This window comes from Nerophis lumbriciformis, linkage group LG08 (assembly GCF_033978685.3).
Source record: "Nerophis lumbriciformis linkage group LG08, RoL_Nlum_v2.1, whole genome shotgun sequence".
Classification (NCBI taxonomy): domain Eukaryota; kingdom Metazoa; phylum Chordata; class Actinopteri; order Syngnathiformes; family Syngnathidae; genus Nerophis; species Nerophis lumbriciformis.
This window is the reverse complement of record NC_084555.2, coordinates 49,311,017-49,330,000: the sequence shown is the minus strand read 5'-3', so window position 1 is coordinate 49,330,000 and position 18,984 is coordinate 49,311,017. Positions and strand designations below refer to the sequence as shown.

Here is an 18,984-nt window from a genome sequence, read left to right as displayed (position 1 = left end):
AGGGCCAACACAGATAGACAGACAACATTCACACTCACATTCACGCACTAGGGACCATTTAGTGTTGCCAATCAACCTATCCCCAGGTGCATGTCTTTGGAGGTGGGAGGAAGCCGGAGTACCCGGAGGGAACCCACGCAGTCACGGGGAGAACATGCAAACTCCACACAGAAAGATCCCGAGGCCGGGATTGAACTCACGACCACTCAGGACCTTCGTATTGTGAGGCAGACGCACTAACCCCTCTGCCACCGTGCTGCCCTATATATATATATATATATATATATACATATATATATATATATATATGTATATATATATATAGCTAGAATTCACTGAAAGTCAAGTATTTCTTATATATATATATAAATATATATACTATATACTTGACTATATATACACACACATAACACTCATCTACTCATTGTTCAGTTCTCTGTCACTATCAAGCAATCAATCAATCAATCGATGTTTATTTATATTGAGCCAAGTGTCTCAAAGGGCTGCACAAGCCACAACGACATCCACGGTACAAAGCCCACATAAGGGCAAGGAAAAACTCACCCCAGTGGGACGTCGATGTGAATGACTATGAGAAACCTTGGAGAGGACCGCATATGTGGGTAACCCCCCCTGGGTAACTTACACATCTGTGAAGGCGCCATTAATGCTGAAAGGTACATACAGGTTTTGGAGCAACATATGTTGCCATCCAAGCAACGTTTCCATGGACGCCCCTGCTTATTTCAGCAAGACAATGCCAAGCCACGTGTTACATCAACGTGGCTTCATAGTAAAAGAGTGCGGGTACTAGACTGGCCTGCCTGTAGTCCAGGACATGTCTCCCATTGAAAATGTGTGGCGCATTATGAAGCCTAAAATACCACAACGGAGACCCCCGGACTGTTGAACAACTTAAGCTGTACATCAAGCAAGAATGGGAAAGAATTCCACCTGAGAAGCTTCAAAAATGTGTCTCCTCAGTTCACAAACGTTTACTGAGTGTTGTTAAAAGGAAACAGTGGTCAACATGCCCTTTCCCAACTACTTTGGCACATTTCTAAGTTAATTATTATTTGCAAAAAAAAATAATAGTTTATGTGTTTGAACATCAAATATCTTGTCTTTGTAGTGCATTCAATTGAATATGGGTTGAAAAGGATTTGAAAATCATTGTATTCCGTTTATATTTACATCCAACACAATTTCCCAACTCATATGGAAACGGGGTTTGTAAATAAACTTGTTTTTCATGACTATTTAGGCCTACTACGCTACTACATTTTAATGTTGCTCATTACGGTGTGTTTTCTGAGGTGGTTAAAAAAAGTTTGAGAAGCACTTCTACAGAAAATAGGCAGCACACTTTACAAAACACTCGCCTCAACCGCACATGTAAGCTGCCTTCATGCATGACCATATGTAAGTAACTCATTCTCCTTGCTCATGACTCACACCTTTACTTCTGAGACCACACCAGAAATTCTCTTCACCATGGTGACGGGTCAATTCACAAGGAAAGATGCTGCTACAACAATGATGATGCAGTGAAGATGAGATGCACTACTAGGCAAGGGGATGATGTCTTTCTACAGGGCAACATCCCATGCCAGTCAAAAAGTACTTTTTTCTACCCTCAGAGTCCAAAAATAAACCCGATGCAGAGATTTTAACGCATATTATGTGCTACTCTTTCAGCTGTGTAACATATAAGCAACCGGGATTTACCTGGAATGATGAAGAAAATGTCACAAGTGGTGTACAAATGAGATGAAATCACCATAGGTGATGGACACGTGCATACTGCTGTGACTCAGTGTGCGTCTTAACTGGTCTCCAGGTGCCTGGCAACGCCACCGTCCAGTCGGCCCGGATGAAAAGCCCAGCTCTCCAATTACAGCTCAGATCAGCAATAAAAAAATAAAAAAAGCGTGGCGGACGACGACGGATGAAGCATTCTACAGGAGGGGGAAAAAAAACACAAGAAAAGTGGTATCCTAGGAACAAAGCTTAGTCTTAATAATGACTGTGATTATATGCTGATATATATAGCTCAGCCATATCCAGCCACCCTTACATGTTTTCTCTACAATCCTACACGCATGAATAAAAACGCTTCACGAGGTCATCATTGTTGCCATGGTGGGTATAAAAACATCACAAGTGACAGCTATACACCACAGGTGTCAAAGTCAAGGCTCGGGGGTCAGATGTGGCCCGCCACATCATCATTTTATCTGGCCTGCAATATGTGCCAATGAAGTATTTCATATTGTCTCACTAAATGTCATTGATTTTTTTTCAATTTTACATTAAAAAAAATGTATGTGCTGCTTAAAATCGCATACCTTTTAAACTTTAATGGTATCCAATATTGCAACAAATATTACAGTATATTATCATACTTTCCAAACATGTTTTTTGTCTAAATAAAAATACTTAACGTTACAGCAAACTACCCAGGGTGACAGGGGATGCAAAACAATAACAGTGCAATACTTTTTCATAACATGGTCACTAGAGCCTAGTTTCTCTTGTTATATTCTTATTTTACTGTTATATTTTTATTCTCATTGTTGCTTTTTATTTTTATTCTTATTGTAATAATTTTCTATTTTGTTTCCATTTATACGCCTATTATTTACTTTTTAAATTCGATCTCAATTCTGTACACTGCTGCTGAAATTTAAATTTTCCTGAGGGAACTCTCCTGAAGGAATCAATAAAGTACTATCTATCTATTAAATGAATAAAAATGACAATATATGTTAAAGTTAAAGTTAAAGTACCAGTAATTGTCACACACACACTAGGTGTGGCGAAATTATTCTTACGTTCTTTACAGCATATTACTGTAAATTGAAAAAAACTACTACCGTACTGTTTTTTTGCGTATAAATTCTGTTGAGCTACCAGTTTTTGAGTGTAAAATCTACGCTTGTTGTTTTTAACGGTGTATTACTGTAAATGGAAAGATTTGTTTACCTACAACCTACTCAGTGGCCTAGTGGTTAGATTAGACCTGGGCAAATTAAGGCCCGAGGGCCAAATGCGGCCCGTTAAGATGTTCAATCTGGCCCGCCGGACATCCCCAAATAATTTGTTTTAGATCTTTAAGGTGGAAACTGTAGCTGCCATTATGATGTTCAGTCATGTTTTCTAATGACCGTAAGTCTTGAACTATACAAAGTATTTCAATGGTTGGAATCTGCGCTTTTGCATGATATTCTAGTTACTATGGTAATTTAAGTCACAGTAGTGTGGGTGGGGAGCGTTTCCAGAGTGTCAGCCTGAAATGCAGGTGTCGGGGACAGACGCGGAAAGAGATTTTCACAACAAAGTTCTAAAGTTTAGTGATATATCAGATTGTAGGTGGGTTTATTTGTACCCTTCGCGTTCATATTTCGCTCTTTTGTTGCATTTTTGTTGCATTTCGCTTGATTGTAAAATATGTCGACGGAGAGTGGGTGTGACGTTCATATGTTGACAATATTCAGTGTTTTATCGATCATAGTTAATATTGTAAATCCCACATTATTTATTTTCATGTACATTCTGGGTGTCTCATTCAGTAAAAAAAAATTAAATTCCATTCCTTTTTTAAGGCGGTCTGTCATAACGTTTTTAGCATTCAATCAGACATTATTGTGAGGTTTTGTATTAGTGTTCCTAAAAATAGATATACCGGCCCCCAGCAGGGGCGCCGCTAGGGATTTTGGGCCCCATGAAAATAATCTTTACAGGGCCCCCAACACAGTGTCATTATTTTTTCTGTATTATAATTTCATCATCATTAGGGGCCTCTCTGGGCCCCCCTCCATCATGGGCCCCTAGAATCCGTCTCCTTTACCCCCCCCTTTTCGGCGCCCCTGCCCCCAGGCACGTTTTTTTTCTCTAAATTTGGCCCCTGAGTCAAAATAATTGCCCAGGCCTGGGTTAGAGTGTCCGCCCTGAGATCGGTAGGTTGTGAGTCATACCAAATACAAAAAAAATGGTACCCATTACCTCCCTGCTTGGCACTCAGCATCAAGGGTTGGAATTGGGGGTTAACTCCACCTAAAAATTATGCCCGGGCGCGGCCACCACTGCTCCCCTCACCTCCCAGGGGGTGAACAAGGGGATGCGTCAAATACAGAGGACACATTTCACCACCTAGTGTGTGTGTGTGTGTGTGTGTGTGTGTGTGTGTGTGAGAGACAATCATTGGTACTTTAACTTTAACTTGTTTTTTACGGTAGAAAAACTGGCAGCTAAGTTGCCAGAATAAAAAAATAATTTGATCAGTTTTTTCATGAACGATGTCTTTTCACACTCTACATGCTCCCCCTTGGCCGTGTCATCAGCCAGCACGGAATATCATTCCACTGCTATGCCGATGACACTCAACTCTACCTAAAAACAAACCCAACCCCCTCTGCAGCCGTGCCATCATCCTCACTTACCAACTGCCTGGAGGAGATAAAAACACAATTTTCTTCAACTGAACAGCTCCAAAACTGAAGCCATTCTAGTCGGCACCCCACATCAGACTCAGTCATACACCATCACCAGCATCACCTTCTGCAGCCACAACATTCACCTCTCATCCTCAGTCGCTAATCTGGGTGTTAGAATGGACCCTCACTTGACCTTTGAGGCTCCAATAAAACAAGTGTGCAAGATCTCCTTCTACCACCTCAGGAACATTGCTAAACTCCGCCCCTCACTCACTCTCTCTGATAACGAGACGCTCGTCCATGCCTTTGTCTCCTCCAGGCTGGACTACTGCAACGCACTTCTTGTCGGGATCCCCAGCAAGAACATCCAGAAGCTGCAATACATACAGAATAGTGCTGCTAGGATCCTGATGAGAGTGCGGAAATATGACCATATCACATCAACTCTCAAATCCCTTCACTGGCTTCCTGTTCCACTCAGGCTTGAATTCAAAGTCTCCTTACTAACCCACCAGTGCCTCCATGGAAATGCCCCCCTCTACCTCAAAGAGCTACTCACCCCCAAATCCTCCACACGACACCTCCGCTCCGGACAGGCTAACCTCCTCCAACCTCCGAGGACAAAGCTACGAACAATGGGAGACCGGGCTTTCTGCTCCGCCGCTCCCCGTCTGTGGAACGCTCTCCCTGACCACCTGAGGGCACCACAGACTGTGGATGCTTTTAAAAAAGGCTTAAAAACCCTTCTTTTTTAAAAAGCCTTTTTTTTTTAGATATATGCATACTGGTTTTAGCTATTTGGCTGTTGTAGTTTTTATTTATTTTTTATTATCTTTTTTTTAAATTTTATTTAATACACTGTAGCACTTTGAGGTTGTCTACTCTTTTTACAAAAAAATCTATAATTAGGGCCCGCATGGCCCATTGCAAAAGGACTCCCGAAGGGAGTCCTTATGCAATGGGACATAAGGACCTATTGTTTTTCTAAGGTTTTATTATTATTATTATTCCGCAACTTTGCGCTGTAATTTGACCCCCTTAGCATGCTTCAAAACTCACCAAATTTTACACACACATCAGTAATAAACGGCAAAACTTTTTATCAAAAAACCAAACCCCAAAACTCAAAATTGCGCTCTAGCGCCCCCTAGAAAAAAAAAAACTAGACTGCCTGTAACTCCCACTAGGAAGGTCGGAGAGACATGAAACAAAAACCTTTATGTAGGTCTGACTTAGACCTAGATTTCATTATAGAATATTCTCGGGCAAAAATCAACAGGAAGTTGGCTATTCCCCCTTCAAGACAAAAAAGTACTAAAAACAGTAACTTTTGCCTCTTTGAGCTGTACTTTGACCCCCTTAACACGCTTCAAAACTCACCAAACTGAACGCACACATCAGGACTGGCAAAAATTGTGATCTAATAAAAAAACCTAACCCCAAATTTAAAAATTGCGCTCTAGAGCAATTTTTGAATAAAACGGAGAAAAAACTGCTCCTCGGATGAAAAAACTGACAAAACTGCCTGTAACTCCCACTGAAAAACCTCTATGTAGGTCTCACTTAGACCTACATTTCATAAATTGACAACCCCCAGCAAAAATCAACAGGAAGTTTGCTATTCCCCCTTCAAAACAAATTTTTTGTAAAAACCGGTCACCTTCCTTCAAAAACTAACTCCTCTGAGCGCGTTTGTCGTTTCGCCTTCAAACTAACACAGGAGAGAGATTGAACCCTTGTGATTACAATGACAGAAGCGCTTTTTTTCTAACTGCTCCGGTTTTGATTTTATGACCCTTCAAAGATCCGCTGCGCTGATGCTGCTGCGCTGCTGTTTTTTTAAGATAGCTGCTTAAAAGCAGGAAGCACCAACGTGCCCACACAATGCAGACAAGGTAGGTACACTAGACAAAAGTCTTGGGACACTTCAGACTAAAAGTAGACAAAAGTATTGGGACACTTATGACTATCACTGGACAAAAGTATTGGGACAGTTAGGACTAGCACCTGCCAAATATGCGGGCCCGACCAATGCTGCTTGCAGCTTTAATTATTATTATGTTGTAAAAACCAATGTCAACTGAACAAACATTCTGGTAACTACTCTGACAGCTTTTTCCATAAAAAAAAAACGTGCTACTGTTTTTCCATTTACCGTAAAATGTTGTAAAAATACAAAGAAAACAACACTATTTTACAGTAATATGTTGTAAATGTAAAGTTTTTACTGTGAAATGGACAGTCCACTTAAAACAATGTATATAATTAACAATGAAATGAAATTCCTACATTATTGTGCCATGTGGCCCTCAATGAAAACCACTTTCACATCCCTGCTTTAGAACCTGGGACATCTTGGAAAGGTCGATACAGTGGAATACAAAAAAAAAAAAAAAGCAAGAGTTCCCACCAGTAGATCCGCTGCCTTCTTTTGCAGTTTTCCCCTCTCCTGAGTCAGAGAGGCCATCCTCCGCGCTGCTGACCTACAACACACGCTGACACGTTAGCGAGACATCATGCAGTAGGTCTGACGCAGGATAACACACAAAGTAGTCTATTGTGTGCGCGCCCTAGTTCAAGGCTCTGCACACGTCACATGGTGCTGTGAGGCAAGCGAGCTCTCGGGACTACAGCCAAAATATTTGGCTTGCTTAACTGAAGGGCAGATAAATGCCACCATGGCTGAACAAACACCATGACCTCACACCCCCGCCGGAATACAAACACTCCAACATTCCTGCTGTTGGGATAAATCCTCTTCAAAATCCCTCACCTGTTTATTTAGCCCGGCTGAGCCCGCGGGGGCAAGAATGACGCGCGCGCACGGCGGAGATGCGATGACGTGCGTTCACGCAGGCGACAAGACAACTCTGATCACCATGGTTACACACCCCGTCTAACGAGGTCGGAGAGTGTGTGACGCCGGATGATCGCATCTCGCCAAAGTCCTGGAAGGTTTCCATCTGTAATGGGAGCGAACACATGATGTGTTGCGTCACTGATGCTTGGATTATCATTCAGTGGAAGACACATGGAATATTGTTGTTTTTCTCACACACTCAGCAAATGTGTCGGCACTTAAGAAGAGATCTTTTTGCTGGTGGCTGAAGACATGAGTATAAAGACAGCAGCAAAAAGTCCCAACCAGTACACATTTATTGGGGGGGGAGGGGAATAGAAGCCACACGAGACATCTGCCAAAAGAGCCTGATTTTATGCAAACATTAGGTCGACAGTACTGACATATTTACACTAGTTTTGCTTGTAAGTCACTACAAAACATTGTGTCACAATATTGCACCTTTGTGTCTTCACGGAGTTGTGAAGGTGTCATGATGCTTCTGTCCAGTACAAAGTCCTTTTTTGCATCCTAAAAAGTGTAGATACTGTTAAGTATTGTACTTATTACGCAGCAGCTGTTTGACTGCAACATGCATCTTAGTTGTCAAAATTGAGGTGTTGAAATCGCCATGTAAAATCGCTAATAAGTAGCATGTCAATAGCAATGTATAATCGCATCAGCCTTACTTAACTTACATTGGAGCTTTTTTTTTAGTCAAATACAGTAGAGATATTTTTACACTATTTTTTTTTTTAGACAAAATCTGTTTGTAAATCACTGCAAAATATTGTGTCACAATATCGCACCCATGTCAAATAACTACATGGAGTTGTGAAGGTGTCACGATGCTTCTGTCCAGTACAAAGTCCGACTAAAGGTAATAAAGACAGTTGATTATGTAGCGGTGAGCTGGTGCAATAAAAGCTACACCACTAGAGCGCAGCACATCAATACGCAGCTCAGGTTTGCTTCCCCCAATGAAAAAACACTGCCGAGCTTTTATGATGGTGTGAAGATGAAAAAAATACAGACACGCCAGGCGCGTCTGCTTGTGCGCACTGACGAGTGACTTGCTTGATGAGTGGGAAGATGCAAGATAAATGTCCCCCCAATGTCATTTCTCCGACATGAAGTAGCAGGTTGAACCTTATTAAAGCGTGACATTAAAGAGCGTTGTACTCGACACACTTGGATGGATCCGTGGAGAAGTGTTTTTGGCAGATGGTCATCAGCCTCTTTAGTCCCTGTGGAAGAGAAAAGAACATGTGTCGTCCCAAGCGCTCAATGACACATCTGTAATGCAGGCATGTGATTTCGACTTAAAGAAAAAGCCTGAAAATAAGCTCCTGGTTTTTCCAGCAATTGAACATGCAAAAATGAGCACAAAAATAAAATTTTTTAAAGATGTTTTAGTGTTTGAAGAATTGAAAAATGATCCACAGAGTGGACATAAATACATATCCCATTCATCCAAATGAGTCACTATGTCTGTTTCAGTCACTATGTTGTTTAGTCACTACAGTTGTTGTGTTCACATCCACAGGAACCACATGGGTTAGCCTACTCTATACAGTATTTACAACCTTGCTAGTGTTCACTTCACAGCCACAGATGGTTCATCTCGTTATTGAATTTATTTACCCATTACTATGTCTGTTTCAGTCACTATGTTATTTAGTCACTACAGTAGTTATGTTCACATCCACAGGAACCACATGGGTTAGCCTACTCTATACAGTATTTACAACCTTACTAGTGTTCACTTCACAGCCACAGATGGTCCATCTACCGTACTTATTGACATTATATACACATTACTATGTCTGTTTCAGTCACTGTGTTATTTAGTCACTACAACTTGTGTTCACATCCACAGGAACCACATGGGTTAGCCTACTCTATACAGTATTTACAACCTTACTAGTGTTCACTTCACAGCCACAGATGGTTCATCTACTTATTGACCTTATTTACACATTACTTTTGTCTGTTTCAGTCACTATGTTATTTAGTCACTACAGTAGTTATGTTCACATCCACAGGAACCACATGGGTTAGCCTACTCTATACAGTATTGACAACCTTACTAGTGTTCACTTCACAGCCACAGATGGTTCATCTACTTATTGACATTATATACACATTACTTTGTCTGTTTCAGTCACTGTGTTTTTTAGTCACTACAACTTGCGATCACGTCCACAGGAACCACATGGGTTAGCCTACTCTATACAGTATTTACAACCTTACTAGTGTTCACTTCACAGCCACAGATGGTTCATCTACTTATTGACATTATTTACACATTACTATGTCTGTTTCAGTCACTATGTTATTTAGTCACTACAACAACTTGTGTTCACATCCACAGGAACCACATGGGTTAGCCTACGCTATACAGTATTTACAACTTTACTAGTGTTCAGTTCACAGCCACAGATGGTTCATCTACTTATTGACATTATATACACATTACTTTGTCTGTTTCAGTCACTATGTTATTTAGTCACTACAGTAGTTATGTTCACATCCACAGGAACCACATGGGTTAGCCTACTCTATACAGTATTTACAACCTTACTAGTGTTCACTTCACAGCCACAGATGGTCCATCTACCGTACTTATTGACATTATATACACATTACTATGTCTGTTTCAGTCACTGTGTTATTTAGTCACTACAACTTGTGTTCACATCCACAGGAACCACATGGGTTAGCCTACTCTATACAGTATTTACAACCTTACTAGTGTTCACTTCACAGCCACAGATGGTTCATCTACTTATTGACCTTATTTACACATTACTTTTGTCTGTTTCAGTCACTATGTTATTTAGTCACTACAGTAGTTATGTTCACATCCACAGGAACCACATGGGTTAGCCTACTCTATACAGTATTGACAACCTTACTAGTGTTCACTTCACAGCCACAGATGGTTCATCTACTTATTGACATTATATACACATTACTTTGTCTGTTTCAGTCACTGTGTTTTTTAGTCACTACAACTTGCGATCACGTCCACAGGAACCACATGGGTTAGCCTACTCTATACAGTATTTACAACCTTACTAGTGTTCACTTCACAGCCACAGATGGTTCATCTACTTATTGACATTATTTACACATTACTATGTCTGTTTCAGTCACTATGTTATTTAGTCACTACAACAACTTGTGTTCACATCCACAGGAACCACATGGGTTAGCCTACGCTATACAGTATTTACAACTTTACTAGTGTTCAGTTCACAGCCACAGATGGTTCATCTACTTATTGACATTATATACACATTACTTTGTCTGTTTCAGTCACTATGTTATTTAGTCACTACAACTTCTTTCACATCCACAGGAACCACATGGTTTAGCCTACTCTATACAGTATTTACAACCTTACTAGTGTTCACTTCACAGCCACAGATTGTTCATCTACTTATTGACATTATATACACATTACTATGTCTGTTTCAGTCACTATGTTATTTAGTCACTACAGTAGTTATGTTCACATCCACAGGAACCACATGGGTTAGCCTACTCTATACAGTATTTACAACCTTACTAGTGTTCACTTCACAGCCACAGATGGTTCATCTACTTATTGACATTATTTACACATTACTATGTCTGTTTCAGTCACTATGTTATTTAGTCACTACAGTAGTTATGTTCACATCCACAGGAACCACATGGGTTAGCCTACTCTATACAGTATTTACAACCTTACTAGTGTTCACTTCACAGCCATAGATGGTTCAACTACTTATTGACATTATATACACATTACTATGTCTGTTTCAGTCACTACAACTTGTGTTCACATCCACAGGAACCACATGGGTTAGCCTACTTTATACAGTATTTACAACCTTACTAGTGTTCACTTCACAGCCACAGATTGTTCATCTACTTATTGACATTATATACACATTACTATGTCTGTTTCAGTCACTATGTTATTTAGTCACTACAGTAGTTATGTTCACATCCACAGGAACCACATGGGTTAGCCTACGCTATACAGTATTTACAACCTTACTAATGTTCAGTTCACAGCCACAGATGGTTCATCTACTTATTGACCTTATTTACACATTACTTTTGTCTGTTTCAGTCACTATGTTATTTAGTCACTACAGTAGTTATGTTCACATCCACAGGAACCACATGGGTTAGCCTACTCTATACAGTATTTACAACCTTACTAGTGTTCACTTCACACCCACAGATGGTTCATCTACTTATTGACATTATTTACACATTACTTTGCTTCATTCACACATTACTTTGGCATTTTTGCTTCGATGGCTCTGACATGAGCAGCTTACATTTTCCTTTTTGTTTCTGCTTTACTGGATTCTGCCTTGGATTTTATAGCCAATTTCTGTCTCTTTGACTCCCTCTCCACTTTGAACTGCTCCAAATACAAAAATCTTAAAGAGTACAAACAATGTTTATTCTTATGAGCTAACTTCCTTTATTTGAATAGCCATTTGTGATTTATAGCATGAAATAACAAATATCTTGTTGTTTGTTTCAAAATGATTCAACTATTCAATGTCAAAATATAAATAGTAGAAATAACAAACAAAATGTCAGCTACTGTCTTCTTGTAAAACAGCAATGAAAATGAAAGTTAGCATTTAGACAGGCTGTACTATAGCAAACATGTCTGCCACAATCATGTGTGTTCTTAAAGGTGTATTCCACCTCTTCCACTTTTAATTTTGGGCTTACATGGTAAACAAGTCAAATTAATGTTTTATCATACATTTGTCCAAATGTGGCCAACGTCGTGGGTTTCCTGGACGTGGTCTACATGGCTAACAGAAACATCTAAGGAAGAGAATCTCTCTGCCATCTTCCACTTGTTTTTTTAAGATATACATTTTGAATATTCCCTCTTCTCTTCTCCGACTCTCGTCGTCATTTGGGATGTTTGTTGTGCCCTATCTTGCCTCTGCTAATGTTTTGCCCTAATCTTAACCAATGGTGACTCATCATAGAAACAATCATGGATGTTCATATACGTAAACCAACCAATCATCATTGATGTATAGTTTGTCCCCATGTTCCATTTTTAACTTTATAATTTTTACTATGTCTGTTTCAGTCACTATATTATTTAGTCACTACAGTAGTTATGTTCACATCCACAGGAACCACATGGGTTAGCCTACTCTATACAGTATTTACAACCTTACTAGTGTCCACTTCACAGCCACAGATGGTTCATCTACTTATTGACATTATTTACACATTACTATGTCTGTTTCAGTCACTATGTTATTTAGTCACTACAGTAGTTATGTTCACATCCACAGGAACCACATGGGTTAGCCTACTCTATACAGTATTTACAACCTTACTAGTGTTCACTTCACAGCCATAGATGGTTCATCTACTTATTGACATTATATACACATTACTATGTCTGTTTCAGTCACTACAACTTGTGTTCACATCCACAGGAACCACATGGGTTAGCCTACTTTATACAGTATTTACAACCTTACTAGTGTTCACTTCACAGCCACAGATTGTTCATCTACTTATTGACATTATATACACATTACTATGTCTGTTTCAGTCACTATGTTATTTAGTCACTACAGTAGTTATGTTCACATCCACAGGAACCACATGGGTTAGCCTACGCTATACAGTATTTACAACCTTACTAGTGTTCACTTCACAGCCACAGATTGTTCATCTACTTATTGACATTATATACACATTACTATGTCTGTTTCAGTCACTATGTTATTTAGTCACTACAGTAGTTATGTTCACATCCACAGGAACCACATGGGTTAGCCTACTCTATACAGTATTTACAACCTTACTAGTGTTCAGTTCACAGCCACAGATGGTTCATCTACTTATTGACATTATTTACACATTACTTTTGTCTGTTTCAGTCACTATGTTATTTAGTCACTACAGTAGTTATGTTCACATCCACAGGAACCACATGGGTTAGCCTACTCTATACAGTATTTACAACCTTACTAGTGTTCACTTCACACCCACAGATGGTTCATCTACTTATTGACATTATTTACACATTACTTTGTCTGTTTCAGTCACTATATTATTTAGTCACGACAGTAATTACAACTTGTGTTCACATCCACAGGAACCACATGGGTTAGCCTACTCTATACAGTATTTACAACCTTACTAGTGTTCACTTCACAGCCTCAGATGGTTCATCTACTTATTGACATTATTTACACATTACTATGTCTGTTTCAGTCACTATGTTATTTAGTCACTACAGTAGTTATGTTCACATCCACAGGAACCACATGGGTTAGCCTACTCTATACAGTATTTACAACCTTACTAGTGTTCAGTTCACAGCCACAGATGGTTCATCTACTTATTGACATTATTTACACATTACTTTTGTCTGTTTCAGTCACTATGTTATTTAGTCACTACAGTAGTTATGTTCACATCCACAGGAACCACATGGGTTAGCCTACTCTATACAGTATTTACAACCTTACTAGTGTTCACTTCACACCCACAGATGGTTCATCTACTTATTGACATTATTTACACATTACTTTGTCTGTTTCAGTCACTATATTATTTAGTCACGACAGTAATTACAACTTGTGTTCACATCCACAGGAACCACATGGGTTAGCCTACTCTATACAGTATTTACAACCTTACTAGTGTTCACTTCACAGCCTCAGATGGTTCATCTACTTATTGACATTATTTACACATTACTATGTCTGTTTCAGTCACTATGTTATTTAGTCACTACAGTAGTTATGTTCACATCCACAGGAACCACATGGGTTAGCCTACTCTATACAGTATTTACAACCTTACTAGTGTTCACTTCACACCCACAGATGGTTCATCTACTTATTGACATTATTTACACATTACTTTGCTTCATTCACACATTACTTTGGCATTTTTGCTTCGATGGCTCTGACATGAGCAGCTTACATTTTCCTGTTTGTTTCTGCTTTACTGGATTCTGCCTTGGATTTTATAGCCAATTTCTGTCTCTTTGACTCCCTCTCCACTTTGAACTGCTCCAAATACAAAAATCTTAAAGAGTACAAACAATGTTTATTCTTATGAGCTAACTTCCTTTATTTGAATAGCCATTTGTGATTTATAGCATGAAATAACAAATATCTTGTTGTTTGTTTCAAAATGATTCAACTATTCAATGTCAAAATATAAATAGTAGAAATAACAAACAAAATGTCAGCTACTGTCTTGTTGTAAAACAGCAATGAAAATGAAAGTTAGCATTTAGACAGGCTGTACTGTAGCAAACATGTCTGCCACAATCATGTGTGTTCTTAAAGGTGTATTCCACCTCTTCCACTTTTAATTTTGGGCTTACATGGTAAACAAGTCAAATTAATGTTTTATCATACATTTGTCCAAATGTGGCCAACGTCGTGGGTTTCCTGGACGTGGTCTACATGGCTAACAGAAACATCTAAGGAAGAGAATCTCTCTGCCATCTTCCACTTGTTTTTTTAAGATATACATTTTGAATATTCCCTCTTCTCTTCTCCGACTCTCGTCGTCATTTGGGATGTCTGTTGTGCCCTATCTTGCCTCTGATTGGCCTGTTTCTAATGTTTTGCCCTAATCTTAACCAATAGTGACTCATCATAGTAAACAATCATGGATGTTCATATACGTAAACCAACCAATCATCATTGATGTATAGTTTGTCCCCATGTTCCATTTTTAACTTTATAATTTTTAATGGAAAACCTTACTTTTTACCACTGGATGATCAAAAACCCTACTAAATAGGGGAAAACCGTAGTCGTTGGCAGGTATGGCAAAGAGATGGATCAAGATTTTAAACACACATTGTAGGTCGGAAAAAACTAAAAATATTTTTTTCTATTTTTACAGAGGTAAAAAAGACGGATTTCCGACTTTCGACGGAAAGATCACATGCCTGGGATTGTGACGCCATTCATTTGTCTCACCTGAATATATTTTCTCTGCGTTTCATCGTTGAGGACGTGGGCCACATGCTTGGAGAAGATTTTCTCTCTCCCGGTACGGGCGTGGATCCCCACCATGGTCACGCCGATGGGCCACGGGGCGTTTCCTATAGCCATCTGCAGGTATGAGTCATTTGCCTTGACAGAGAAAACAAGCTTATTTAGATATTCAAAAACATGTGCTGTTGTGTGAGGGAAGAGGCAAGAAAAAAACTAACCTTGACGTATTCCCTCTCCAGCATGAATTTGATGATGTCAGTGATTGATTCTTTGATGTCAGCCGGTAAATTCTAAAGGACACAGCACAATTTCAATGAATAGTTAATGCAGAAATTATCGGAGGACTCTTGAGCAAAATTGGTTAATATTATACAATACAGCATTTCATAGCAATCCACAGTTAACATGAACATGTGAGATCTATTTGGATGATTATTTTTGTTAGAAAATATGACATTCTGTTCACAACTTAATTTTCCCATATCAATCGGCACCAATATATGCAGCAAACCAATGTCAGGTCACATCTCGCGTGATGATTGAACACCTGCTTCCTTTATTGTGATGCCACTCAATGCATTTCCATTAATAAACACTGTACAAAATAAGAAATACTGCAACGTAAAATAATCCTTTACAAAAATCATGACCAATGGACAACTAATTACATGTTCTCTTCCTATCAACAAGAAAGACTGGTTATTTTTGTAATACATTCATAAATTAGAATCCAATTGAATAAGATCGGAGATGTTCCAATACCGATCGTTCAAGAGTGACATCACATGTCCATCCAGAGTTTTATATGGCTTATCCTCACTAGGGTCACGGATAAGGAGAGGCTGCTTTCCGTGCATATTGTAAAAACAAGATAGCTGAAAAAAAGATCCGGCCAGAGAACATTATCAACATGGACGAGGTTCCACTGACTTTTGATATTCCTGTGAACCGCACTGTGGATACAACGGGAGCACGTACGGTGAATATTCGCACCACAGGGAATGAGAAGTCATCCTTCACTGTGGTTCTAGCTTGCCATGCTAATGGCCAGAAACTTCCACCCATGGTGATATTCAAAAGGAAGACCTTGCCAAAAGAGACCTTTCCAGCCGGCGTCATCATAAAAGCTAACTCGAAGGGATGGATGGATGAAGAAAAGATGAGCGAGTGGTTAAGGGAAGTTTACGCGAAGAGGCCGGGTGGCTTTTTTCACGCAGCTCCGTCCATGTTGATATACGACTCCATGCGCGCCCACATCACGCTGGTTTTTAATATATTATTAAAGTTTGACTGACCTATCTGACTGTTTTTTTGACATTCCTTTAGCGCAGTTAGATGCGGCTTATAACACGGGGCGGCTTATAGGTGGACAAAGTTTTGAAATATGCCGTTCATTGAAGGCGCGGCTTATAACCCAGGGCGCCTTATGGTGCGGAAAATACGGTACATTTAAACCAGTGTGGGTGGCACTCGGAGCAGCTGGGTAAAGTGCTTTGCCCAAGGACACAACGGCAGTGACTAGGTTGGCGGAAGCGGGGATCGAACCTGGAACCCTCAAGTTGCTGGCACGGCCGCTCTACCAACATGCAAACTCCACACAGAGATGCCCAAACGAAGCTCCTGACTTTGTGGCTTACATGCTAACTACTACACCACCGTCACATGTATGACCTGTATTTTCATTTTTGAATCTACAGTATTTGTGGTGAGTGCTAGTGACAATGTAACAACTTCAACACAATATTTAAACTAGGTCATTCAGCACAATTATAAACTAGGTGGACCGACACCAGCAGATGACATGGCACCCCAAACCATCACTGATGGTGGAAACTTTACACTAGACTTCAGGCAACGTGGATCCTGTGCCTCTCCTGTCTTCCTCCAGACTCTGGGACCTCGATTTCCAAAGGAAATGCAAAATTTGCATGGTTGGGTGATGGTTTGGGGTGCCATGTCATCTGCTGGTGTCGGTCCACTCTGTTTCCTGAGATCCAGGGTCAACGCAGCCGTCTACCAGCAAATTTTAGAGCATTTCATGCTTCCTGCTGCTGACCTGCTCTATGGAGATGGAGATTTCAAGTTCCAACAGGACTTGGCGCCTGCACACAGCGCAAAATCTACCCGTGCCTGGTTTACGGACCATGGTATTTCTGTTCTAAATTGGCCCGCCAACTCCCCTGACCTTAGCCCCATAGAAAATCTGTGGGGTATTGTGAAAAGGAAGATGCAGAATGCCAGACCCAAAAACGCAGAAGAGTTGAAGGCCACTATCAGAGCAACCTGGGCTCTCATAACACCTGAGCAGTGCCAGAAACTCATCGACTCCATGCCACGCCGCATTAACGCAGTAATTGAGGCAAAAGGAGCTCCAACCAAGTATTGAGTATTGTACATGCTCATATTTTTCATTTTCATACTTTTCAGTTGGCCAACATTTCTAAAAATCCCTTTTTTGTATTAGCCTTAAGTAATATTCTAATTTTGTGACACACGGAATTTTGGATTTTCATTTGTTGCCACTTCAAATCATCAAAATTAAATGAAATAAACATTTGAATGCATCAGTCTGTGTGCAATGAATAAATATAATGTACAAGTTACACCTTTTGAATGCAATTACTGAAATAAATCAAGTTTTTCAAAATATTCTAATTTACTGGCTTTTACCTGTATATCTCGATATTTTGCCTTAGCCTTGAATGAACACTTGATGCATATAATCACAGCAGTATGATGATTCTATGTGTCTACATTAAAACATTCTTCTTCATACTACATTAATATATGCTACTTTTAAACTTTCATGCAAAGAAGGAAATCACAACTAAAAAAAATCACTATTTTTTTCATACGGTGTTGATCTGGAAATGATTGCCTCGACATTTTGATGGTGTGGACGTGTGGCACCGAACAGAGGTATTGATGTGCGTAGTAAGCCCTCTTCCTTGTCTACCGGGTGACTTTTCAAATTATGCTACATACTAGCAGTGTAGCCGAGTGTCCTGGATTCGCCTATACAGTGTGCTTATCTAATAAAATAATAAACGGGAGACATTAGAGCAGGTTCGGTAGCCACCGCTTCTTTAATGTCAACATCACACACCTCCTTCCACAACCACACACACTCTACGTCACAGCCCTACGGCAACTCTGAAGGGACAAAACTCCTCCTCCTTACCTAACACACTCCGATAACTTGGGACACCCTGAACTGTTTGTTACAGCAGTAATGCTACTTTTTATAGCAACGCTTTTGCCCCACACTTGACAAATTACTGTTGTCTGTTCGACATATTCCCACTTGAAGCCAAACCACTGTCAGACGATGAAACCCTATGCTGTTTTTCTTAGGAATTGATTCTTCCTCCATTTGTTACCAGATTCGCACCTTCTTTCTCTTGTATTAGCGCTCGCACCACTCCGCTAGCACCACAGCTAATGTTACCTATGCTGCTACCTCTCTGCTCGGGGAGGGCGTATACGCATGTGACGTATGACGTGACAGTATGTGACGTGTGTAAGAAGCAGTGTTGGGTTAGTTACTGCAAAGCAGTAACTAGTTACAGTTACTAGTTACTTCATTTCAAAAGTAACTCAGTTACTAACTCAGTTACTTACACCAAAAAGTAATGCGTTACTGTGAAAAGTAACTATTTAGTTACTTCTTTTTTTCTTCTTTTTTTTT

General features: G+C 39.8%; 1 protein-coding gene across 2 annotated transcripts in view; it reads right to left on the bottom strand.

Annotated features, from left to right (window-relative positions):
- Window positions 1-7,631: 7,631 nt before the first annotated feature.
- Window positions 7,632-18,984, bottom strand: part of prpf18 (PRP18 pre-mRNA processing factor 18 homolog (yeast)) — a 36,407-nt gene continuing 25,054 nt past the window's right edge. For both annotated transcript variants that reach the window (XM_061969157.1, XM_061969158.1), the window contains 3 exons: window positions 15,515-15,586; window positions 15,279-15,434; window positions 7,632-8,522 (listed from right to left, as the gene is read on the bottom strand). In XM_061969157.1, the coding sequence (XP_061825141.1) occupies window positions 8,442-8,522; window positions 15,279-15,434; window positions 15,515-15,586 (309 nt within the window). In that variant the 3' untranslated portion in view covers window positions 7,632-8,441. The remainder of the gene's footprint in view (window positions 8,523-15,278; window positions 15,435-15,514; window positions 15,587-18,984) is intronic.